Source organism: Pempheris klunzingeri, chromosome 21, assembly GCF_042242105.1.
Source record: "Pempheris klunzingeri isolate RE-2024b chromosome 21, fPemKlu1.hap1, whole genome shotgun sequence".
In the NCBI taxonomy this organism is placed as follows: domain Eukaryota; kingdom Metazoa; phylum Chordata; class Actinopteri; order Acropomatiformes; family Pempheridae; genus Pempheris; species Pempheris klunzingeri.
In genome coordinates this window covers 17,318,688-17,344,672 of record NC_092032.1, presented here as the reverse complement: position 1 = coordinate 17,344,672, position 25,985 = coordinate 17,318,688, and the positions used below count along the sequence as shown (strand labels likewise).

General features: G+C 42.3%; 1 protein-coding gene across 1 annotated transcript in view; it reads right to left on the bottom strand.

The window, feature by feature from the left end:
* Positions 1-2,377: 2,377 nt before the first annotated feature.
* cnksr2a (connector enhancer of kinase suppressor of Ras 2a) overlaps positions 2,378-25,985 on the bottom strand; it is a 46,162-nt gene continuing 22,554 nt past the window's right edge. Inside the window, exons 6-24 of the mRNA XM_070852910.1 lie at positions 25,291-25,410; positions 22,980-23,039; positions 22,583-22,651; positions 20,952-21,098; positions 19,020-19,132; positions 18,738-18,892; positions 18,350-18,439; positions 16,558-16,772; positions 14,442-14,493; positions 11,144-11,319; positions 10,608-10,681; positions 10,412-10,483; positions 9,142-9,209; positions 8,934-9,031; positions 8,133-8,351; positions 7,467-7,608; positions 6,847-7,071; positions 5,947-6,134; positions 2,378-2,575 (exon numbers count right to left, since the gene is read on the bottom strand). Of these exons, the coding sequence (XP_070709011.1) occupies positions 2,378-2,575; positions 5,947-6,134; positions 6,847-7,071; positions 7,467-7,608; positions 8,133-8,351; positions 8,934-9,031; positions 9,142-9,209; positions 10,412-10,483; positions 10,608-10,681; positions 11,144-11,319; positions 14,442-14,493; positions 16,558-16,772; positions 18,350-18,439; positions 18,738-18,892; positions 19,020-19,132; positions 20,952-21,098; positions 22,583-22,651; positions 22,980-23,039; positions 25,291-25,410 (2,481 nt within the window). The remainder of the gene's footprint in view (positions 2,576-5,946; positions 6,135-6,846; positions 7,072-7,466; positions 7,609-8,132; positions 8,352-8,933; positions 9,032-9,141; positions 9,210-10,411; positions 10,484-10,607; positions 10,682-11,143; positions 11,320-14,441; positions 14,494-16,557; positions 16,773-18,349; positions 18,440-18,737; positions 18,893-19,019; positions 19,133-20,951; positions 21,099-22,582; positions 22,652-22,979; positions 23,040-25,290; positions 25,411-25,985) is intronic.

The following is a 25,985-nucleotide window of genomic DNA, read 5'->3' as shown; positions in this document are numbered from 1 at the left end:
AATCACCACTGTTGTTTTACCATAATTTATAGCTTGAACATTAAATAATCTTTACTCAACCGTCCAAAAGAACCTGATAGATTTAGAGAACATTATCCAAGACACTTATTTGCACTCTATAAAGAGAGATCTACTGTATCTAGAGATTCCAAACACAAAAACAGAAGAGGAATATTGTTTATCTACAACAAAGACATGCTACTACAACCAACCACGGGCAGCAGCATAGAAAGAGCATTCAAACAGTGTGTGTAATGTGTGTTTATGGTGTGTGTGCTTCTTATTGTGTGTGTGTGTGTGTGTGTGTGTGTTTGTGCGTGTACGATTGCTTTCATAACTTTGTGCAGTGTCTCTGAGTATTAAGTCATTTGCCAGCAGCGTACAAATAACAAACTAATATATTTTTATTAGATCCATATTTCGATTCCTATGCAAATGTGTCCTCATATTCTCTATGTGGCATGCAGGACGCAGAGAGCCAAATGGTCTCCGAGGAAAAATCCACCCTTAGAAACTTTGACACCGTTATTATGAAATATAATCAATCAGTAATGAGGAGTGATTTTGTGATTGTCACTGCTTTTCACATCAACTTGCTTCTTTTTGTGTGTTTCTTTTGTGCGGCGACCAGAACGACCCTCCGCGAACTTTGCTGCTTGTTTTTGCTTTAGTTGCCATGGAGACCGCACCTCAGGTGTTATAGTGAGAACGAGGTCGCCCATTAAAGCCGCTGGAAATCAAAGGGAAAGAAAGAAGCAAAGGTCCAGAAGCAAATGGCGAGAACCCAGTGTCCCCCTTTGAGGGTGTTTCTTGTGTGTACGATGCCGGACATGTCGTCAATGCACTGCCTCTTAAAATCAATCAATCTTCTTATCAAGCAAACACCAGATTGCGTTTTCTAAAAACAAGCTTAGTTCAGATGTCCTCAGTTGTTAGAGCTGCAAAGTTGGGATTGTTTTACCTCAACAGATGGAGTTAGACAAGTCAAATGGGCATTTTTACCAAAGTTAACAGTCTGTTTAGTGCATACTTCGGTTACTGTGGCAGCTCAGCAAGGAAACACCGCCTGGAGAAACACAAAGAGGATTCTGCACTAAATAGACCAAGTTTGGAGGACACCCGCTGTGAAGTGTAGCTGATTCAGCAGAACTTCACAGCAGGTACAAACTTGCATTTTTGCATTTATACAATGAACAAGGACTGAGGATTTTGTCCATCTCTTATGCTGGAATTGCTTTGAAATCGCATCCATTACGGACAGGAGAAACTCTTTCAGTGGACATATGAGTATGTCAGTATTTTTTTCCAAGACAGACTTAAAAAAATATGAACGTATCCATAATGTGATATAACAGCACTGGGAATGTAATCAGATATATTATAGTATCTTTGTGCAGGTATGAACTGGATAAAACGATCGTAAAAAAACATAATGAAGTCTTTTTTTTTCTAAAGAATGGATATATGAGCTCTAACAAAGGCAACTGATATCAAATGTATTAAGACTAAGACTCTTGATGGGATACTGGAGTTGACTGGGATTATAATGGGCTCACTATCTGGTGAAAAAAAGTGTTTCTAGGGTGGACTTTCCCTTTAAATGGGTCCAATTCCCAGAGTGTGCATGCTTCAGGTCCAGCCCAGCACAGTACGTAATTCTACCAAACCAGCACAAACAAACAAAAAAAGTCTCTAAAACTAGATAGAAACTGAGACTAGTTGATTTAAAAAAGACCTGTGCTAATTGTTCTCTGCTGTAACACCCACTGTACACAAAATATCATCATATACATCAAGTATAAGGCTCGATAGAATACAATATATGTCACTCTGTGGCTATTAGACTGTCTAGGAGACACTGTGCAGTCAGTATAAACATGGCACAACAAGCAGGATGAAATACTGTTACTGGCGGCTCATGGAGGAACTATTCTGAGACCTCTGTCCATGTCAGGAGGAGCAAACTGATGTCCAAAGTAAGTTTTGTTGCTTCTTTATATGGCGTTTCCATGGAGTGTATTTATAGAGCACAAAAGCTAACATGTAATACTTAAGAATCAGTTCATCGTCCGCCCCCGAGGCAGCTGGAGTGGCATAACCAATCAGCTCGGAGATTGATGCGACATGAGGGCACGCAGGCGTCTCCTCAGAAAGCTGTCATGTTGCACTTGTACACTGCGGCTGCTGAATGCGTATCGTGGATGTGTCAAGTTGTCCCTACTCTCCCTCTCCAGACAAAGTCCATCACTGATCGCAGCCCTGATGCATCAAAACATCAGCTGTATGTGTTCAATTGTTTCCAGAATCAGGGCAACTTAAGCAAGTGTGTGTGAGTGTGTGTGGGTGTGTGGGTGTGCGTGTGAGTGCGTTACACTCGTCAGACGTGGGTCTCGATGTAGGAGTGTGTGTGGGAGAGTGAGGGGGTGAGGGGCGGGCCGGGGTCTGATTCAGCGGTCGAGTCTGGCTCCTGAGAGAACAGCTCCTGATAGGCTCTTTTCCACTCCTGGAACTCTGCCGACGACAGCTGGGGATTGGCCAACAGCCTGTCAATCAGCGCTAGCTCCCCCTCCCTGTCCTATGGGGGGGATGAGGAAACACAGGAGGGGCTGGTCACTTTATTCAATCTTACCATTTTAAACCACTAAGCTTTAAAACGCAGACACACGAGAAGCAAGACACACACTTAAGGGGATACACACTAAGTTTGGGGGAGATTTCATGCTCAGCCATCTTACTTGTTACACTAAGACCATCCATTTGCTCCTTGAAGATTATTTCCTCTGGTTTTCAATGCAAATGGTAACAAATGGCATCAATGATTAATAAATCTTTTTAGATGAGAGCCATTAATAAGAACAATACTTGGGTTGCCATGCTGTTAAAATGGAGCAATGGACTGTTTGATCCTTTTATTAATACATTTTGATATTTCATCATTGCCCACTGAAAACATCTCCAAATTTGGGAGGTTTTAAAGGATATCATTCCTTATTTTTACATATTTGGGTATGAGATGAGGGGTAAGTACAAAAAACATTTGGAACTGGTCCAGTAGATCACTTCAGCTGGTAGCCGAGAACATCCCCAGTGCTACCAGACTCCATTGACAAAAACAGTGATTTTGCATGGGAGTTACTGGTCCAACACTGTCTTGATCAGTTAGTTTGTTTGTGCTATTGTGCGACTTTGGTGTTTTAACGGGTTACTTCAGATCCAAAACAATACTTGTGTAAAACACACAATAACACCTGTTCTCGGCTGATCTGCTATACCACTTCCACACATTTTTGTACCTACCAGTAATTTCAAACACAAAATATGTAAAAACAGTGCCTAGGTTTAAAAAGATCTGAACTATCCTTTAATTTCTGACTTTCTCCGACTTCTCAGGCTCACTAATCTGATAACATTCCCTAAAATCATCTGCAAATGCGTCGCAGCTAAAGCTGAGAACTGAAGCCAGTTTCTCTGCTCCTGAAAAGTTGGTGAACAGCAACAACAATTACTGCAGACTGAATGGCTTACTAGACAGTGAGACACAGAGGAATGTTTGTTAATGACTTACTATAACTGCAGACTTGGTGGCTTGAGTGGTTCTTCATGGCTTATAACTGATCTATGAAGCATTAATAAAAAATAGTGAAACATTTCTTGATCATTATGAAATCCATTTGTTACAATTTATGAACCATTTATAAAAAGGTGTCTTGATAGAGTTATTCAGAGAATTGGCTCAAGTTCAGATTAGATATCTCCTCCTGCACTAATGCGGCATAGTGATCGACTAAAAATCCCTGTTAGGTGGGTTAGGATCTGAAAAGTCAGATACAAACCTTGCAGCATTAAATATACAGAGTTACTGATATCTAAGTGTCAAAATCAATAACTTTTGATGAATCATGTCACAGTTATCCAGTCATAATGGTAATATTAAACATACTATAGTTATTATTGTCTGTACATCCTGCACATACAAAGTCTAAACAAACATCTAGACTGTTGATTGTTGTCATTGTCCAATTCTCATGCGACACAGAGAGAATATGCATGTCTTTGTTGTTTCCACTGCAACCATGCTGATGCTGCCTGAACACACAAACACACCCGGATCAAGGGACGGATCTACCAGGGTCACATGGATGATTTTGGTGTCTACTGTGTGCTCATTATTTAAGGTACAGTTTGTCCAAACTCCCCCCTAAAAACTCGGTGTATTCCTTTAAGAGACGCCAGACAGGGAACAAACATATAAGCTCCTCCACCCAACCTGTACCAGCAGACAAGTGCAGCCACAGCCCCTCGCAACAAGCTTCTGTAGCTACAAGCACAAGCGACAAAGCATCCCCCCCACACACACCCCTCACGCCCTCGCAAACCATCCCCACCCACGTACACGGAGGCAGCAACAAAGATGTAAACTCCAAAGACAAAAAAAAAACAGCCACAGCACAAGATCCATTCACAGGCACCCAGCCCAGAAACAAAACCACTGCTCATCCAGCAAACAGCCACAGATGGCTGCTTCACAAAGCTCTGCAGAGGAGACTCAAACCAAACCAAGGAGACAGACTGGGACAGACGACGGCACTGAAACTAACAACACAGAGACATTTTCCAGCATGTGTGTGTGTGTGAATGCTTGTGCATATGTGTTTATGTGGACATCAGGGTCAGAAATTCAGGGTGGATTACAGCTAAGATGCGTATGAAAGTATCAAAGCTCCCCCCCCCACAAAATAGCTAGGAGTAGTTTTATGCATTGCAACCATGCTCACGTTTTTTTTCACATTTACGTGCATTCATGTGTGATTGTGATCACTGTGTACCGAGATAAATACGCTATGGCGAAGGTGATGCTTTCAGCCGCACTGGACATGAACAAATAGCAGATTTGGATCAGAAAATGATGAGATTTCAGTTAAAAGTGAAACGTATCAGAAGCTGCCAACCTTGTTCAAACTAAAGCGTCTAAAGGGATGAAAAACGGCTTCTGAACAGAAAATAGGGAAAATTGCAACATCTTCTTCTGCAAGACTTGCAACACCACAGTGAGATATCAGATATGACTGAGGTTTGAGGTAAAAGGCACTTTGAAGCTATAATCCTTAAGATTTTCATGAAATCAAACCCTGTTTTTGACACTATTTATGGTTGGCATTTTTTCAGCAACAGCTATTGAATGTATTTAAATTCAGTAATTACTTCTCCATATAGTCGTTTTCATCATTAGTGGTGGAGTCACAGGTAAGACTGCCTTCACGCACAGAAGAGATTCACAGGAAAACATGCAGCACTTTATCCAGTACTGCCTTTTTTAATTTGATCTCACTGATGACAGCGTCACTGTTTACTGCTCAGACTTGTATGTAAGTCGTTGCTAATTCAAACCAAACATTTTCTACTGCTGCTAGTTTTCAACTGGCAAAACAGCCTGCAATCACAGGAAATGCTACACATTTATTATCACGATTGGTGCTGACAGCATCGAAAAATGTGTCTACGAAACAAGAAAAAGGTCATTTTTTGACTACAGATCAGTTTTTTGCAGGAGGAAATGAAATCTTAACCGACTTAATGACGAACTTATTTGTTAAACAACATGAGTTTGGCTGCACTGCGAACTGATACATCAGCTGCTCCTCGAATAGTGTAAGTGTTTCCTGTAGTTTTAAACTCTACTTTTTTAACTGCACCAAATCATATCAACAATCTTAAGGATTATAACTTAAATATAACAGAAATCTTGGTGTGAAAAAATGTTTATTTGCACCTAAAAAATATTATTCAGTTGTCTGAAAAAGTCTATAAAAGTACCAAGATGTCACTTAACTCTTTATGTCCCAGTGTTTTATTAATGTGTGCTTGCTAACCATGTACATGTGCTCTTGTGTGTTTGTGGGTGCACATCCATGCCTGTACAGTGTGTCGCTGTGTGTGAGAACCGACCTTCAGCGTGGAGGTCAGTATGCGGAGACGGTGCAGGCGCTCATTGAGCTGAGGGTCGGCGGCTCGTCGGAGGAAGGACTGCCTGAACTCGGACTGACCTTTGCCGTCTGACCCGCGGCCTAGAGGACACACCCCGCCCTGCTCGCACGCACGGAACAGGTCGCCCAGGGACGCACCTTCGCTGCCGCCTTCACACAGTCAGAGACAGAGACAGAGTCGGACTCTTAATTGTGATTTAAACCGTCCTGAACAGCTTCGAGATCTGTCACAATCCTGATTAGGCTGAGTTGTGGCTCGGAGCAGCCACAGGAGGACAGCAGCACGCACTTCAGCTCGTCTACTCCACAGCAGAATGACTTGTATAGGAAGATTATTACTGATAATAAAATCCTGTCTCTGCCCTCAGCCCCAGGCATGTCCCCTCCGCTTTGGGTGTTTTATTTCCTCTGCTTGTCTAATTAAATGCCAATTCAAGATTACTATGTTGTTTATTATATTTCACTATTCACGTCTTTGTTTACTATTTTAATTTGCCGCTTTTCTGTCTGGATGCCGCAGGGCTCACCTTTGCAACAAGTGTACCATTGTCTCATTAGCCTCATTAGATCAGTGTATGGCTGGAGTGTGTGTTGCCCTACTAGATTTAAATGATGATGATTTAAATGGAAATGTGCCTGCCTGAGAGCGTTTTTATTTCTGGCACTGACTGACGTCAACGTCTTCACCTTAAAAAACTCTTTTCAGTCTCTGGTGGCTGTCATTCAATGTGAGACACATTTTCCTCTCTGCTCTTACCTAACCCACCCACACAGTACACACCTATATGTGTGAGCTTTGTGCTCCATCTCCTGCAGGTGTCCGCGTGTTCCACAGGACATGCATGCTCCTGACTAGACTCACCATTGTGTGTTTGCTGCTCTTCTTTTGCGGGGGGCGTGAGGAGTGTGTGTAGGTTGCTGTCTCGTGGCAGTGTGAAGCTGCGGGGTTTCCCTCCCTGGGTTGCCATAGGAATCAGCCTCTGCATCGCCATGGGCAACGGGACATTCCTCTGCGCAGGAAGAGTGTAAACAGCTCCGGCCATCATGGTCCCACCTCCCGCACCGGGCTCGGCGAAGACGGCGTCCTCTGTAACGTGAAGAGGAGATGAGATGAGATGAGTCATACATTTTCTGTTCAATCGAAATATCTCATTTTAAACAGAGCAGAAAGTGGACACACATGAAACACATGTAGGTAAACCTCAATACATTTGGTAGGAAAACACTACCAATGTGTCAAACTTCCACATTTTATTAGTATGTATGGTCTAACCGTGGCCCCCTTAGCAACTGGGGAACTTGGGATATTACTTTAAAATCTTTTTTAAGGTGCAGCAGAGAAACATTTTTGAATACAGATGGTGAGATGAGGATTCTGGGTACATTCAGAGCAGCAGTACGACATGACAGAGCAACTGGAGCTAATTTATCTTAAATTGAGATGGTTGGATCCACAACCCATCTGGTTTATTCGTGTGTTACCTAGAGGTCCAGTTTGTAGGTAGTGCAGTCCGGCCTCCGTCAGCGGTGTCTCAATCAGGTCCTGCCAGGAGCGTCTCTGAGATGAGGAAGATCGGCCAGGAGACCCCGTCTCACTGCTGCCCCCCGCGGGACTGGAGCGGTACTACAGGAGGCAGCAACAAAGGCGGAGATAAAGTATTATTTCATGTAAATCATTAATGACGATATGTGTGCAACATGATTTCCAGAGAGTTTTGACCAGAGGTGAGACTTTAAAGAGCAAAATCATCCGTGTGATCCCAGTGGATCACGGGAACTCAGCCTGGTACCTCTTTTTGTATAATTTGTATATATGTTAAATCTCCCAAACTGCTAGGTTTGGTGAACTCAAAGAATCACAGATAAATAAATTAATTGATTTAAAAAATTGACATTTTAGCATATTTTTAACATGAAAGTGTTCATTCTCTGGGGAACATCAGTGTGGTAATGAGCCGGCTGCATTTTGACATATCTTTGTGAGCAGCTGTACACGTTGACCTGATGGTGGCGCTAGCGGAACGGTCAGGGAGGTCATACGAAATATTACTATTAATTGTCTGGAGACCATAAATATTCTCAGCTCAGTTAGTGGAGATCAGGCGTTTAGCTGCTGGGATGTCTTGCGTCGGACAGACTGACACGCACCTCCACAGGATCACATCTGAACTGCACGTCGCTGCTGCTGCTGCCCCCGGCCTTTCTCCCACTGTGGGTGGTGCCTCCCCCCAGAGGGCCGGGGTGGTACTGCGGCTCTGCAGCCACCGAGGGGGGCTCACCGCAGAGGAAGTCCTCCTGGGAAGAGCGAGAGCGAGACGTCTCCGTGGAAGACAGTCGAGTGGTGCGGCCTTCCAAGTAGGCGCTCATCTGACAGAGAGATGAAAGAGCGAAAATGTGGCAGACGTCACTTGAGCGCCTCATCTCATTCAGTTGTAATGACACACTTCAAAAAAGGATTTAATCTGGCGAGGGAGCCAGATGACTGCCAAGGAGGCAGGGCACTGATGAGAGCTGAGAGCGTGAGAGAGAGCAGGAAGACAAAGAAGGAGAGATGAGTGTTTGGACATGCGTGTACATGAGTGTTTGTGGATTACCAAAGACTCTTTATTACAAGAATTTCCAAATGTTATTATCTAAGCAATTTACCAGCCAGTGTGTCTGAAACATGTTGTAATCCCTGCTTTTGTCTTGTCTTTTCATTTAATCCCAGTAAAAAAATATGAGACATAGACATAGATGAAGACATTTCATATGGAGCAGAGCAGCGTGACGGCCAATTATAGCACCAATTATACCAAATTTAGCCCCACAACTCCCTGCAGGCTAAATTGGCAACAACTTCAAGTGTTAAAATGCTCTGCTGAGGAGCGCTGAGCAGGACTGTTGCCTTCAAGTACAGTATGTACTTTATATGAGCGTGTAATACAGTCATGTGTGTGCCTGACTCACTGATGGAGGCCGTGGGTAGGTATCATATGGAGGTGGGGGGCTGTCCTGTTTAGGGCTGGAGGTGGTGTCCTCCTCATGTTCACTCTCGCTCCAGTAATCTGCAGGAAGCCCACACACAGACGGTCAGTAACACCATCCATCCATCCACCCATCCATCCATCCATCCATCCATCCATCTATCCATCCATTGAGCCGAGTGAGCCCTCACCCTGCTCCTGGCGGATCCTCTCTCGCTCGGCGTAGCCCACAGCAGCCATGTTGAGACGACTCAGCCACCTGACAAACGGGAGAAACACCCAGACAGAAGTTCAGGTTCAGATTCATAGATGACTGACATATTTAAATCTATAAAAAGAAGGAAAGGATACAGATAATGACACGAATAAACCATAAACACCCTCTAAATATCCAGACAAAGATACTGACACCTCACATCATCAACACTGAACACAACCAAATGTATTCAGAGAAAAAATATTTTAAATTCAAAGAGTGCTCCACTGATAACTAGCTTAGCATAAAGACTGGAATAAGTAATATGTAGTGCAAATATATTTCGATTTCGTATTAATGTTTCTTGACTTCCTGTACTCTCTTTTTTACGTCTACTTTCCTATTTTTCAGGGGTTTTTGCAAATCATACCCATCTTCCTCATGTATATAATGGAACCTGTACATCATCATACATTATTTATTCCATCGCCTTTGCACTCTGCATCATTGCATTACTGTCTTCTTCACATCTTTTGTCATAGTAGCTTTTATCATGTATTCTTTTATATTTATATTTATGTATTTACATTTGTACATAGCAGTTAAATACTTGTGTTAAGTTAAATGTTTGTTTACCTTGTTCAGCTTTGCTGTCCCTGTTTCCTGTGTTCGTCTATTTATGTGTAAGTGCATGAGAGCAGTGGAAAACCAGTCAAATGTCTTGTATGTGTTCACATACTTGGCGAATAAAGCTTTTTTTTTTTATGCAACAGGACAAATTCCTTGTAATGTGAAAGTTACTTGGCAATATTTCTGATTTGGAAAGGTAGAAAAACTTGTTTCTCTCTAAAAGCAGCAGAAATAATCCCCCAGTGGACTGATATTCATCTTGTTTCCACTGCAGGTCAACCTGGTAGAGGCATTTTGTCAAACGTTTTGTTATTTTTACTTTGAAATTGAAATGATCTGTTTCTGATGCTTTAACAAAGCCCATTCTGTAGTTAGTGGTTGATTATATGAATCACAAAACAGTTTGGTGAGCCTTTCCACAGAGCCACACTGGAACCTCTATGGAAATATCTTGCAAATGATGTTTTTCATACACATCACTTGACTATCACTATATCAAAAGCAGCCCTTCTGTTTTCTTATCATGTTTGTTTGGAGCTTTGGGGATAGTAAACAGGAAGCTGCACTCTTGCAACCCTGCAGGCAGTTTGCCCTTCTGCATCACCTTCCTCCGCGTTTAGCACATACTGATTTACCTGTTCATGTCGTCCACTCCATCTGCTGCAAAGTAGAAACTCTTGACCTTGGGGTGACATGCTTTGAAAGCGCTAGAGAAACATGGGGGGGGGGGCAGAGGGAGTTATTTTTGCAGACAAGTGTTTCCACGTCAGAGCATGCACACGGACGAGTAAATACACATAAATATGCAATAGACCGTCTCCATGCACTTACTACTTCTTGCGACATTCACTGGCGCGGTCAATCTTAAACTCTGGAAGACTGACGAAGCCCTCTGCCTTCTCATCCTGAACGGAGAGTGAAAGAAAAGATGTCAAGGGGAACATAAATAATAAACTAATGGGAGGTGCTGAAAACTAAAAGAAAGGCGAGATGTTAAAGGAAAAATCTGCTTCATGTCAATCTGGAGTATTTCCTATAAATATATCTATTGTGACTAACTTGAAATCTATTTTACTTTACTACTCCAAGGCACAGTGACTCATCCTGTTGGATAACTTTTACACACGGTTCCCTCTTTGTCTTTGTCACGGAGCTATTTCAAAAACTTGCACAGCTCCTATTAAGTTACAGCAAGCGCAGATTAAGACAAATTTCATCACTGGCTCCTTGTTTCAAATACGTACTTTATTAAACACCATGAAATATGGTACAATTTTGAGGAAACTGCCTCTTGAATTGCTCCTTCAAAGTTTAGGGTCAATAAAACTTCCTGCAGGAGGAGAGGAAAAATCTAAAAAGAGACTTGCCTCCTCGTTGATGTACCAGTACAGGCAGTTGTCCTTCAGAACAAACCAGTACTTCTTCCACTTCTGAGAAAAGTAACCCTTCGCATCTCTCTTTCTCCACAGCCATCCCTCGCAGTCTCCTCTGCCTAGCGCCTTGCAGGACACACGCCTCCGACTCAGGGAGGCCAAACTCCGTCCTGGAACAACACGGAGGAAATATGAGGGCGGCGTTGACAGATGCAGAGAACGGTGAGAAAAAAACTGTCACTCAAAAGGTAGAGCATAGTACTAATTCTGCTTGTAAGTGCTCTCTCTTTCACAGTAGTGTGAATAGAAGCATTCACAATACGCCACATCCTAATGTAGCAATAAGCCTTGGCAAGAGTTCAGTGTCTGGATTTGACTGAACGCTGCTGCACTGCAGTAAGGTAAGAGGTGTTTAATAAAAAATGCTTTTTTCCCCTCTGGCATAAAAGCCTTGCTACGCTTTTCACAGCAGGCTCCTCATTACAGATTACCGGGGAAACTTGGCTCCTGGTTGAGGGCCGCCGAGAAATTTTTATTGTGTTGTATCAAAAGTGTTGCGACTTTAAAGGGGAACACAATTCAATATTCCATTTATTTCTGTGGCGATGGGAAGTGCGGCGTAGAGTAATTCTCTAAACAAAACAACTCTCTTCCAAAGTGCAAGGAACACAAGAAAACTAAAAAAACATGAGGTTTTAAGTCTAGAGAGGCTATATACTCTGATATAGAGGAAGGTGTACATCCTGAAAATGTACAAAAGTGCACTCCTTTTATTCTCAAGTCCTTTTCTGTGCAGCAGCTCCGCACTAAAGGCCTGATATCATCATCAATTTCCCAGACCGCCCTCAGCCTGATCCAAAAGGAGGAACTAATATTTCATTACCTGTTTGATAAGGACGCTGCTCGGACCACTAAAGAAACACTGATAAATTAAATCATTAAATCATTTTCAAACTTTGGTTTCCTTGCTGTAAACAAACAAAGCCGACGCCCTGAAAAAGTGCAGATGGAGCTAAAGCTTTTCAGAGCTTCTCGCGCCGGCAGATGGTGAAACAAGCAAAAGTCCGGTGGAAAAATAACACAAATCACTTCCAACATGTTGATCCTCGTTAGTGTGGTGAGAGGAAAAGAAAAAAAAAAGCTTTGGTCAAAGATGCAAAGAAACTGATAGCAGGGGGCAGAGAGAAAGGAGGATCATGTAACCAAAAGGAAGAAAAAGAGATTGAGGGGATATAGTTTGTGGCTTTCACCCATGGTGTCATTTGTTTGAAAAAATATAACAAACATGCGACCAAAACATCTTTACCGAAATGCCCCTAAGGCTGGATGGGATCATTGGATTTTCATGTGTAAATGTTCATCTGGACTGAGTGTACAGTATATAGCAAACAGATGGAAAGCTGCTCCGCCTGCAGTCCAGTCTGGACTCTTGAAAACCTGCGAAATGATCATGATGTGTTAGAATGCAGTGGCCTCTGCACTAAATGTGAGAAAAATGCTTTTCCAGTTGATGAAATGATTTTGTTGTGGGGACTCAAGTGGAAGCAGATAATAATTAGACCACTCCAGGGGGATAAATTGGCAAATTGTAAGATAGAGATCGCTGCAGTCAGTGAAATCTTTCATCTATAACAAGATGTAGTGATAAATTGGGTTTCTAGCCGGCGTCTTTTCACCTACGTGTACACTAATAAATGCCCAACACAAAGATGCTAATGCAGCAGTAATATGACTAACACTCACAAGTGATGATATAACAACAATTTTGACAACATCGATCATTCATCAACAGACATAAATGTCATGTACTAGCAAATGTCCCGCTTTTCGAACATCCAGATTCGCTACATCTCTCTGTTTCATGCAAAGGTCGACAATTGGTCACCTTGCGCTTTGGGGAAATGTCATTTAATCAAATATCAAAAGCTCAAACAAGCGATAACTAGAAAGGTGCACTCAGTACCATAACCTAACCTAAACCTAACCCAACTGTCTGATGGAGGCACAGACTCTGACACAACAGCTGTGAACATCAGCACACCTACAGTCAAGATGCAGCAAAGACAGAAATGGGGGATTATGAATGTCGACTGTAACATATCGGGTATGGATTTAATCTGCAGGTTCAAAAAGAGACCAAACTTTTCTATGGATGTTAATTTTTGAGTTTTCTTTTTTTGTTAAGGTTTGTTTTTAGCCTAGCTGAATGCCTTCTTAATGCTCAGTGATTTCAAACAGAAGCAGTTGACCATGATTTGCAGCTCCACCCAGTATGAGGAGTGAGTGAGGTGTCAGCAGTGATATTATTAAATAAGTATTAAACAATCAATAAAATATGTTTTCAAAAGCCTGCAATTAACATCAGCGACGAGAAGCCATTCAGCGTACAATACTAGCAAAATACAAACCTGCACTGACTTATTTTGTTTAGATAAATAAAACAAAACACTTTTGTTTAACAGGTAAGTTTGCTGTTCATGTTATCTGTAACTGTATGTTCATGGGAGCCGTCCTAGACAGGAAAACGCAGACACTGTGTTCAGTTGTGCATTTCTAAGTAATAATTTCCAATTAGTTGTCACCACAAGAGAGCTTTTTAGTATGTAAGTGTATAATGAGCTGCACATTCAAAGATGATAAATCCCTCTGCACTCAAAAATGTGTTTTTCTTCATGCTGCTTCACCTGGATGTTTGAGCTTGACGGTGCAGACGGATGTGTGCGCAGTTTGACACTAAAAGGCTGGTTTCAAATTTGACGACTGAAGGGGGAAAGTTTCTCCATGCTCCTCTTCAATCTGAGTTTAGGACGTGTGTGTGTGTGTGTGTGTGTGTGTGTGTGTGTGTGTGGAAGCCAGTCATGCAACTTAGGCAAGGGGCTTGTGGAAGCTTTAAAACCCAGTATTTTTATGTGTATAACTATTTCTGGAAGGTAAGCATGCGATGGAAAATTAAGTTTCCAAAAAAAGAAAAAAATACTGAATGGATTTTTATTTGGGTTCAAGTGGAGCCTGCTATTTAATCAACAACTGATTATAAACACAATGCAACCAATAAAAGTCTCTATTTTGCTTGTACTGAAATACATATTTTCTAAGAAATCATTGGTGAATCATAGACCCGGATAATTTGTTCGACTGCGGCAGCAGCAGCTGCTCTCACATTTTTGTACATCGTCCATTAACTCAGCGTCCGTGACAGAGTGAACTGCCACAACTGGCAAGTGTTGGACTGTGACTGCGGCTCGTGCTTGGCGAGAAAAAGGGAAACCGAACAGGTGGCTTCTCTGCTTACCTTTATTCTTCTTCCTGGTCTTTGACTGCAGAGAGGAGGACTGTTGGTATGTCTGAGAGCGGGTTAGAAAGGAGAGAAGAAGAGGGAGGGAGAGCAGGCTGTCAGGATGAATCAGTGGCCTTTGTTTGCTGCAAAGAATCCTGGGATATAAAAGATGACAGATCTTAGGGAGCAGAGGAGACAAGGAGAGGAGGCAGAAGGCACACGGATACAAAGGGAAATTCTCTCTCTCATTATCTCTTTCTCACACACACACACACACACACACACACACACACACACACACACACACACACGGGGGTGGAAAAGTCAACCTCATGGAGGACTTTAGCAACTCTCACACCTCTAAACATAGAACAGAGGGGAAGGGAGGGGAGGGGAGGGGAGGGGAGGGAGCGGTGGCACAATAGGACATCCAGGTGACAGAGGAAAATGAGAGAAAATAGAGCTCAGGCACCTCTGGGATTGAATAGGAATCTCAGTAAGCAAAACATGAAGGACAAACATGTAAAAGAAGGTTTTCAAAGTCTGAGTTAGTTAGTTAGCTACAGGCTACAGCTTGAGCCCCGAACTGTTAGCCTGTTTGTCGTGTCCCCACACATGTATAGACAGCTATCACTGGAGCACTTTGATACTGAAGCAAACTTAAAAACAGGATGATTCCTAGGCAAGTTCTGCAGGAGTGCCTTTTTTGATGATTTCTAAGCAGGTTTCTGAATGTTTATTCACATCTGAGATAATTCAAACTGACTCTAATAATATGTATTCCATCAAATCTATCTATCTTTGAAAGCCTCCGATTTAAAACATCCAACTCCAGCCAGCATATTTAAGATGTGACCTCTCTCGACAGGTCAGCTGGGGCGATGCTCCAGCTCTGATGTCACGATATTACACATGTCAGAGCCTGGAGCTCGGCCACTCACAGCCCCACGCTCAGCAAGACAGATGACATGGGCCCGCCCACACCCACTGACACGCCATCTGCCATCGCAGCATCCGTGCGCGCCGCAAATACACACTCACGCGTATGCAAACACATTTAATTTCCAAAGAGATGCTGTCGAGATGTATAAGGTCACCGCCGGCCAAACTGGCTGTCTGGACCTGAGAACGGCGAGCTCAGACGGACAGGCAGGGCGGACAGATGTCATGGAAGTGACAGGGGGTAATAACGAGTCAGCATTTGCACAGATCACACTTCACCTCAGCTAATTTTCATCAGGGGTAAAAGCTCCAATGTTTCCTTTTTTCCTAGGATCTTTGAGTCCTGGCTGTACCACAACAAATCAGAGAGGAAGCGGATTGTTACGTCATTTAACTCTTTTGTACTCTGAGGAGACTTGACGGTAATCTACATTATGCAATCCCAAAGCCACTACCTGCAACTTGAGGTAGAACGAACTGTATTTTTCATCCTTCAAACGCTGACGCTCCTTCTTTGTCAAATCTGGCAGCATCTTTAATGCTAAGATGTTATTGTGCTGCTTTTTCTGCTACAAATCACCTGTCAGTCCCAAAAGTTGCACCGTTTTCTCCTTAGACTTTCTTTTAAACGAATAGTTTGACATTTTGATCAAAGTCATTTAGTTTAGCATAAAAGACTGGAATGGCACAGCTAGCCTTGCTCTGTCTAACGTGGCTTCCACACTTCTGCATGGTAACTCGCCACCTCCAGTCATTTCAAGGAGGAGGAAGGAGGAGGTAAGCATCGTGGGACAGAGAAGAGCGTTTGAGTAGCTGATAATACGTCCATGCTGATGATGCTGGTGTCCGAATACCTGGAGCTGTACAACATGCACTAATAAGTTAACTACTACAAACTACAAAAAAAACTAGCTTGCACAGCTTCTACTGGAGAAAATGATGGTTGAAATGATCCATCAGTCCTGTACAGTAGGTGTCTGCAGGTGGTATGAATCTTCAGGCTGTTTGTCATCCACTGTTTAAAACTAGAGAGAGAGGGTAGCACCAACGCTATGAAGTCACTGCTGTGTTTAAACATGCACAACACACACAAGCTGGGCTTTACAGCCTAATTTCAGGGTCAGGGTTTAGGGACTTTAAGATTTTAGGGAGGATGAATAAGGAGAAAACAACAAAATAACTGACTTACGTGATAAATGGAGGCGGGGTCTCTTGGTGGAGAGTCTCTCTGATTTGTCTGGAGGACGTAGTGGGAGGGGCTTTGGCTGTGGTGGCTCCGCCTCTTGGCACGTTTGGCCGTGTCATTGGACCGTTTTCCTGGACGAGCCGTGTGGGAGGAGTAGTCGTCAGAGCCGGTCCTCTCGTCGACACCGGACAGGCCCACGTAACGCATCAGAGACGCCTCTGTGACATCAAACCGCAAAGAAAAAAAAAAAATCAGCATAGAAATGTCAAAAATATAAAATTCACATACAAACACATCAAACTTTGTCAACTTTCAAATGTGTTTACATAAAAGTTCCCAAATCAGACCAATTCTCATACTTTTCTGCAGCATCTCGTGTTCTTCATCTTCACTTGGTTTGTTTTTGATATTTGTGATCGTCATGTTCGTTGCCTGATGAAGTATTTTGAAAATCATCCTTTGCAAATGTTGTGTGTGGCTGCAAATGCACTCAACACATGTTTTAGGCCTTTAAAGTTACACACACACACAATGTGTTTTTAACTTAAGATTTGTTCATGATTCATTAGCGCTCTCCACACACACACACACACACGTTGCTAGCTAGCCCCAGTAGTGCCTCGTGTATTAGCGCACATTCGGGTAACAGAGGTAACCATCAGTTTCTCGACGAGATAATTCACCAGCAATGTCCTGACTGTATTTCCTGAATCCCAAAAGACTTCTCTGACTATCTTGATGGAAAAATATTTAATCACCTGAATGATAAAAAAGATTTTAATCAGTTTCTCAAGTTGCAAAACTGAAAATAGCGTCAGAACAGCACTTTTTAATGATTTACTCACAAGCTAATTATCCTCCAGAGAAACCGATGGTTACCTCTGTGAGTGCAAACTGGAGCTTGCTGCTGGCTAGCTTACAGCTGAAGTCTGCAGCTGGTACCTCGGCACTCTGAGGGTTAATAAAAATAAACCTAACACTTGGACCACAGATCAGAAAATCACTGATTGCTTGTTTGAATGAATGTTGTTCACCAATATTTTTTAGAGGCTGATTGATCCACCCCATGTTACAGCATCGGTGACAAGAATGCTCTTTTTGTGTGTGTGTTTGTGTGTTTGTGTGTTGTGACGGAGATGAGATGTGACACGTCCATGCATGTGTGAGAACGTCCTTGTGACTCCGAGGGTTTAATGGACAACGCTGTAACTCTCCTCCATCGGCAACTTCCTCTCCGCCGCTCCTCTGGGGGAAGGAAACTCAGGTCTCACTACCTCTCCAGCACGGTTCCCACCCTGTCCTCTGCCGGTTGCTAGGCAGCGGCCAGAGGAAAATGAGACACCGAGAAGAGCTGCTGTCAGCGTTGCCATGGCAACTGATTCAGGTGGAGGTCAGGGAGAATAGTCTTTTTTTTCTCCTCTCTTTCTGCCTCCTCTCATCCCTCCTTTTCTCCCTCCTCCTCCTCCTCCTCCATCTCCTCCCTCCTGTCTCTCTTCTACTCTTCCTATCGCTTTCATTCTTTCTCCCTCCCTGGCTGCCTTTCATTTTCTCTGCCTTTGTGCCAACTGTCTACCTCCCTTTTTTTTTTTTTCCCCCCTCATCCCCTCTTATATCATTTCTCTGTGATGCTAATCACAGAGAGAATTAGAGAAAAGGATGGAGGCGCATTGATCTCCACACACGCTGATCACTTCAGCACGGAGTAATACAGAGAGACGGGAACATTTAACTGAATCTAACAGGCTCTTCAGGAGGTGCACACACACACATATGCACTCCACACGGAGGCACTCACCTCTGCGGCTTTCTCTGTTAAGCTTGGCTGGGTCTTCATAGTCGCCCACCCAGTTACACTCCACAGGCATGGAGATGGGCCTCAGCCTGCCTACAAGCACACACACACACACAAAATTAGAAAACCTAATATTCTCCTTGGTGAATATTTAGTTTCTGGCCTAGAGAGTCCGTGTTTATACTCCGATATGTGATATTTAGGATTTTAATACGTTTTTATTCATTTTATCTGTGATGTATGGCTCAGCCTCTTTCTAAAAGCTTGTTATTAAACACCTCGGGGCTTGCAGGTGGATTCCCCGCCTCATGATTGCTTTTGAAGTGGTTCAATACAGCAGAATGAGACTGAGGCGCTCCTTCTGTCACACACTTCCACCATAAGAGCGTACCATATGTAGGCGTGGTGCAGTACACGGGCTCCTCCTCCTCTCGCCGGTGAGTCTCTTGATCCAGGAAGGAGTTTGGTGAATCAGAGCGCTTAGCAACGCTGACGCCACCGTGGTTACGGGATGCCTCATCTCCAGACAAGGCTCCTGTCTCATCTCTATGGCAACAGCAGAGGCGGATTTACCAGCAAACAAATGTACATCAAAGTCAGAGCTCCTCTTTGCTGTCACCAGTCCTACTTTTCTCATTTTTGTCCTTTAAGTACACAAAGAGAGTCACTGCACCTGGGTGTGTACGGCTCAGAGGGTGGAGGGGGGATGTGGAGGTCCTGGAGGGCGGAGCTCTTGGTAGGCGTGCCTGATGGTGTCGCCGAACTGCTTCCTGGGCTTCTGGTTGGCTGCAAAAGTGGACGTGGTTAGCACAATTAATCTTTTAGGTAAAAGTCTTGATGGGTTAATCTAAAGGACAATTCATTAAAACTTGGATAATTTCCTGATATTGTCAACATCACTGTTATTGGTTATAATCGTTGCTGGAGCAGGTTTATGTGTTAGTATCTGGGCAGGTGCCCTCCAGGCCTGCAGGGGGCAACAACATGCTGGTGGCTCTCTGTTTGGATGGCGGCAGCGCAGCAGCTCAACCAACTCAGAAAGATAATCTAGAAACGGTAAAACTGCGATAGAAAAAGGCTAATTTCATGTCCACGGTGCATCAAGCTCAGCCAAGTACAAATCGACATTTGCTCCAGGTTAGTGTTTGTTTTGTAAATAATAAACTGAAGCCATTCATTTAATGCCAGCTGGCCACCTTCACCGCCTGTTAGGTACCTCAGTCACACCGCACTCAGGAAATGAATCATCAGTAAAATAAAAAAAAGTCAGATGAGGCAAGAAACTCTGGCAGCCAGACAATCACACAGGGTTTAAACAAACTTCTCAATTAGACACAGAGCAGTAAAATCATTAGGCAAACTGCCAGTGAACATATTTTCAGGCAGGAATAATTCCTTTCAATTTCCTTTAAAGCGCATTAAAATCTAATTAGTTAGATATAAATCGAAGTTAGAATAAACCCATTATGACTCAAACTCAATCAAAGAAAAGGACAAAATTTAAAACTATCTTTTTGTACTTATCCAGATGTTTTGTCTCATTGTTGTCGTCTTGTGTTTTATTCTTTAATCACGGAAACATTTGCTCCACAAACCAGTTAAACTTCCCACCTGCTGAGAAAGTCTCTGTTTTCAAAGTCCACTTTTCGTTTAGCCATTTCTGCATCGATCCGCTGATCGGTGTGTTGTTATACCTGCGGGAGGAGGAGGAGCGGCTGCTGCACAGGTCTTGACTTGCGCGGCAGCAGTGCATTGTGGGATTTGTAGTTTGAGTGCTGGGAGCGCTTATTCACCGACGGGCCTTTGTTAATAGTCACATGAAATTATCTCCCAGGCCGTATATGATATGCTTTAAAGGGAGACTTTGCTGATTTTCACTCATAACATATGGGGGAGTGTATGCAAATGAACTATGTTTAACTTTCCTCCATGTTGCCTGTAAACCTGAGCTTCCATCTTATTGTCGGCAAAAGTCTCCTGGCTCTAGGTCAGTTTGTCCAGCTACAGACTGCTGTAAGAAAACAGCTGTATTAGTTTGATGTTGACATCAGACAGTCAGAGCTGCTGATGTGAACAAGAATAAAGTGCAAAGGATTTATGGTGTCTGGAGGAGGAACAGGCCGAGGACAGATGCACAGTGCACTCTGGTTGGTGTGGGTTTTCTCTGGTCATGTAGCACCATGTTCAAAAATATTTGTGCTTTTCTACTGCTGAGACAGCCCAGTGTAATGAGAAGTCCGTCTCTCCAACCGTGAAACGCTTCTTTGAGAGTCACAACAAGTCACACAAGACAAAACAGTGATGGAGGGCAGAGAAAAACAGTTTTCCTTCGTGTCCCCTCCTGTTTGGGTGTAGATAATCAGTGTTTATTGGGGTGATGCATGTCATAATTCGTGGAGCACTGGGAATGGAGGGAGCCGTCAGTTTCCCCCTCCCATTCATTCCAGTGTGTTTCAGCTGGCAAACAAAACCATGCTGAGCCACAGTACCCTGACCTAATTACACGCTTTGGCTGCAGTCGTACAGGGAGTGGGAATGCTGTGGGGAATTATGTGGGCCAGTGCGGTGCCTTAATAAAGTCTATAAAAGGTAGAGCTGGTCCCACCTGCAGAGCGAGGGGTTTCCAACGCATGTTCTTCAGCAGAGCAGGGGCGGAGCTGAGCGTGCTCTGTGGACGCTTCTTCAGGGTCAGGGACACGACGCCTTTATCGGCCCTCAGCGAGCCGACCAGGTTACGTAACTGCCAGCCCACCTGTGGACGGAGGGGCGAAGATGATGATTATCCATCATCTGGATAATGAACAATACAAGTACAGCATTACATTTATATTCAGCCTGTAGTTTGAATTCAGTCCACGTCGTGATTGGATCTCGCTTGTTGAGCCTTCTGTGCAAAGGCAAGTGGGTGTGGAGGTGGTAAGTCTATCTATAGAGCTTTCATGTGATGTAACCTGCCCTCAATTTGAAAACAAATACATCTTATCATTTCTCTTTCTACATTTTTAGCCACTGTTTTCACAAAACAATGCCAACACTGTTTGTTTGTAGGAGATTTTGTGAACAAAACCTACTGCATACAAAAATAAAAATGGCTACTATAAGGGTTAATTTGAAATACTTTTTCCCTGTTTGACCTTTTACTCATTTGAGCTTTGTGGGGAGATACTTCCTAATTAAGGCAAACACACTATCTTAATTGCTTTTACTGGACTGGCCCGAGATCTGATCATAATGCAAGAGGAGGTGCAGAGAAGACTGGAGGATCTGATTACACTAATTGCAATGCATGCTGCGTGCTTTTACACCTGGCGAAAGTACGGGCACAGTCTGCTTTAGGGATGTAAACAGATGAGTCGGCCCACCACAAAATACACAACACTGGCAAAAGACACGACTGGCTTTAGTTTCAGGGGGGTTTTTTGGCCAAAAAAACTCTCATATTATGACTTTTTTAAGTTAATATGGTGAATTTAAGTCCAATATTCACTCTTTTAGCTCTGTTTTTGGTCTCCACCTAACCCTAACCCTTAGGGAAATATTTCTTCAGCTTCTAAATGCTCCACCGTGTCCACCAGCTAGTCTCTAAATGTGTCTGTGTGCTGTTAGGTGCTGAGCAGTTTGAGTACAGTGGGTGTTTAGAGTTTTTTTTTTTTCCTGAAAATGGTTTTGCGCTGCAGATGAAAATGTTGCTCCAGTAGAAGAGCGGTGAGAGTCAATGAAAACAGTGAAGCTGCAGACTGTAAAACCAAGCAAACATAAGCTGAAAGATACTAAAACACTTCATAGAGCTGAGAGAAACTGCAGAGATCTTTGGATTCATCATTTTCAGTGACTGCACAGTGTTATTTCAGACATGTTATCATAGAAATACTGATAATAGCTGTATTTGCACCCAACTGTAAATAGCCAGAAGCAGTTTGGTTAGGTTTATACGCCAAAACCACTTAGGTTAGGTTCAGGAAAAGATCATGGTTTGGTTTAAAATAAGAGGTCAAATACAAATATAAAAGGTAGGATACATTAAACATGAAATACACATAGCATTGTGACTTTGTGGAAAATAGGATCTGCCTATATTTGTTTTCATCTATATGTCAAATTCTTCTATTATATGTGTAATACAGATTAAAAAACACAGAATGGCCCTTTAACATGCATTTGTTTTAATTGCACTTTTTTACTCTCTGATTAAACATTAAAGGACGCACACACACATATTCACAATAAGAGACGCACCACTGTCTGGTGATTGACTTGAATGACTTCATCTCCCGCATGGATCTTCTTACAGCGGTCAGCAGGAGACTGCAGAGACGGAGAGAGAAAACAGACGACTATGAATTGATCGGAGTTTATTGATCCCAGCACGCACCAGTGTGGGCGAGTTGTCCAACAAACTGTACTTCAATACGCTATAATATAACAGAGGGAGAGCCTTGCAGAGTCATCCCTATGGAATCTGATCTGGTGTTATGGATCCAAATGTTATGGATCCAAGTTTTGCAGATATTCTCAGCGTGGTGGGAAACCTGCTTCATCGGTATTTGTAGGAAGAAGTTGAATTATGTCACACATAAACTGACTGCTAGTTAAATGTGTGAGTGTGTGGAAGATGAGATTGTAAACCTCTCACCCCCTCAGTCGTTCCTGTGATCACATGGAGGCCGTCGTAGGTTGACTTGATGTACATTCCCTGATGGAGAGAGACAGACGGAAAAGGTCAGAATCCCTCATCAGATCTTATCAGCTTTAACAATATCAGAACTCATGTCTTAAGCTCAGTGTTATGAAAACTGTGTCGGTTTGCTTTTCCTCCAGGGCCCAGTCCTCAATACAGGCTAATGAGTTAAATCTAAAGATTCATGGGTGACATATTGGACAGGTTTCAGAAGTAAAATACTTCAGCCTAATATTAAACTCCCACCTAAAATTTGTTTGCAAGATTCTTATGGCGAGTTCTGTATTTTTAATGTAGGCAACGTATTTGTTGTTGAGCTTCTGTTTTGCATTGTCTCTCTCTGTGTATTTGTTTTTGAGTTTTAGGTATTTAAAAAGGCCCATCTAAGGATTGGCATTGCAAATTAGCTTAGGCTATAAATGTTGTGGTGTGGGGCATGGGTTTATGCTACATACTCGTCCCTGCACAAATTAATATAGACATTAATAAAAAAAATAGCTTGAAGGCTAAAATAATTACTGACAAATGTCTAACCTAACCCTGATACACAACAGTTTTCAGTGGCTGTCTAATTAATGATCACAACCCGAAAATGAGAGGAGCAGCAGAATATATGAAATGTTAATCTAATGTATCCGACTCATTAATCTAACAGCTGTAGCCTTCTGTACTTCATGAGCTACTTCCTGATTCGTATCTATGAAGTTGATCAGATTAAAATGTTGATATGAGGGAGATATCACAGAGCACATGAACCAGAGAACAGATAAACTTCTCTTATCAGCCGTCACTGAATTGACATCTTTAATTCAGATAAAAATGAGAAGCTGCTCCCTTCATGTTTTCATCGCTTTGCTGGAAGAAAAAAAAAGGTTATAAAAGGTTTGATTAAGTGGTGGAACTTTGTGAATCTACATATTTTGCCAACCAGGAACTGGATCCAAACTGGAACCAACTATCATCTCTATGTGACACTGTTATAAGGCTCCAAATGTGTTGGGGATTGTAACTTCTGGTAAAAATAGCTTCTACAATAACACCATGATGAAGCACTTGTATACAGTGGAATATTAACACCATTGCAGCAGTAGGGGGGTAATATTCAGAGAAAAAAAGGTGAAATACTGTCAGGGATTTTAAAGTTACAAATATACGGGACAAAAACTCGTAAATTTCTGAATTGCTTCGCTTTGCAAACTTGGATCAACCTCATCACTGCAGTTTTTTCTTGTATATGTATTACATGTGAGAGGACATCCAGTGTTTATCATTGGAAATGTTAAACTTCAATATCGAGATTCAGAGTTTCTTCTTGAAATATTATCCCCCTCTTATGGCTCTTTAACATGTTTGATTTCCACGGAGAAAAGTCTTCACTGCAGAGACACACTGAGTACCCAATGGTCTGTCAAGCAGCTGAGAATTACGGCTGTCACAGACGATGAGGAGCTCAAAATGGCTGAAAATCTAAAGCACTTCCAAGAGCCTGACAGGAGAGTGTGAGCTTGTGACTGACAGACAAGCTACACTAATGTGGCATTTACATAATACTTTAATGGTCTTATTTCATGTTTCACTTGAACAAGACAAAAGGCTGCAAGGACGAGGAACTTTTGTCTCTTTGGATTAATACTCATGGAAGCTGTGTCTGATTTTGTCATATAAAAGTCGACCAGGTAGCTTGTGATAATTTTATCTTTATCTGAAATAATACATCCTAATTTATTTATTATATGTTCTATTATCTCAGTCTGAAAAGTAACTTATAACTTAAGTAATTAAAAACATGTGGTGCAGTATAAAGTACACTATGTCCCTGTGAATTGTACTCTTAAGTAAACTTAAAGTGGAAGTAAACAACTTTCCACCACAAGTGTTTCCAAGTCATATTATTGTACTGGATTGACATCTTCAAATATTCAACCATCTGACTGCTTGTACTTCCTTTGAACTGGAATTCAAGCTCTCATTTTCCCTGGTAGCAGACCGAATTGCGTAATTAAAGGAGGCTTGTAGTGAACCAATCTAAACGCTGACTGTATCATTATTCTATAAACATTACACTGTGTAAATAACTGCTTGCTTTATAATGATAAGTTACAGCAAAAAAGTTGTCTGCTTCCACTTTGGGTAAAGTACAAGTACCTAAATTGATTTTTTTGAGGGTAGGAAAGGGTTTTGTCATTAAACACAACCTGAAATATACCACAGACACACATGAAATTGAGTTCATAACACACTACAGCTCAGTACACTGGACCATTACCAGGCCTTCAGAGGGTTTGATGTTGGTGAGGTGAACCAGCTCCAGGTGGGCTGACTGAGAAACCAACGGGTCAGACGACACACACACAATGTGCTCACACACCTCCGACAGAGTTTTGCACTGCGGAGAAGAAATACACAGAGAGCTTCTTTTATGAAAGAGGTACACCGCTGAGTTTTATTAAGAAAATAGAGATGAAAACAACACAAAAACACAAACAGCTTGAGTCTCGTGTATCCAATAAACCGTTTTTCTTCCTGCCACAAAGGATGCGACAGCTTTTGTTTCTCCATTAGAGGTTTTCTTTTCAGCTTTACTGAGAAAATAAACAAATCTAAATGCAGCAGCTCAGAATTTATGTTGTTAGAGGTCGCCGCTATCAACGCAGCTATGACTTATTCCTGGAAGCACTTTAAAGGGTCAGTTCACCTAAAATAATAAGATAACATATTGTTTTCTCTACTGGAGCTTTTTGGTTTATTTGTCCAGTGTTTTATATCCGTCTCTAAAATGGAGGTGAATTTAATTTGTGGTGCACACAGCATTCACAAATTGAATCTAAAAAAAGATTAATATTTTTTACAGAAACTGCAGAAGACAGTTTTAGGGAGCATTTCCCAGATAGAAAGTAGTTAGAATAAAATATCCTGACCGCTTATCTTCTGGACAATCCACCGTGGTGGCTTCAAAATATT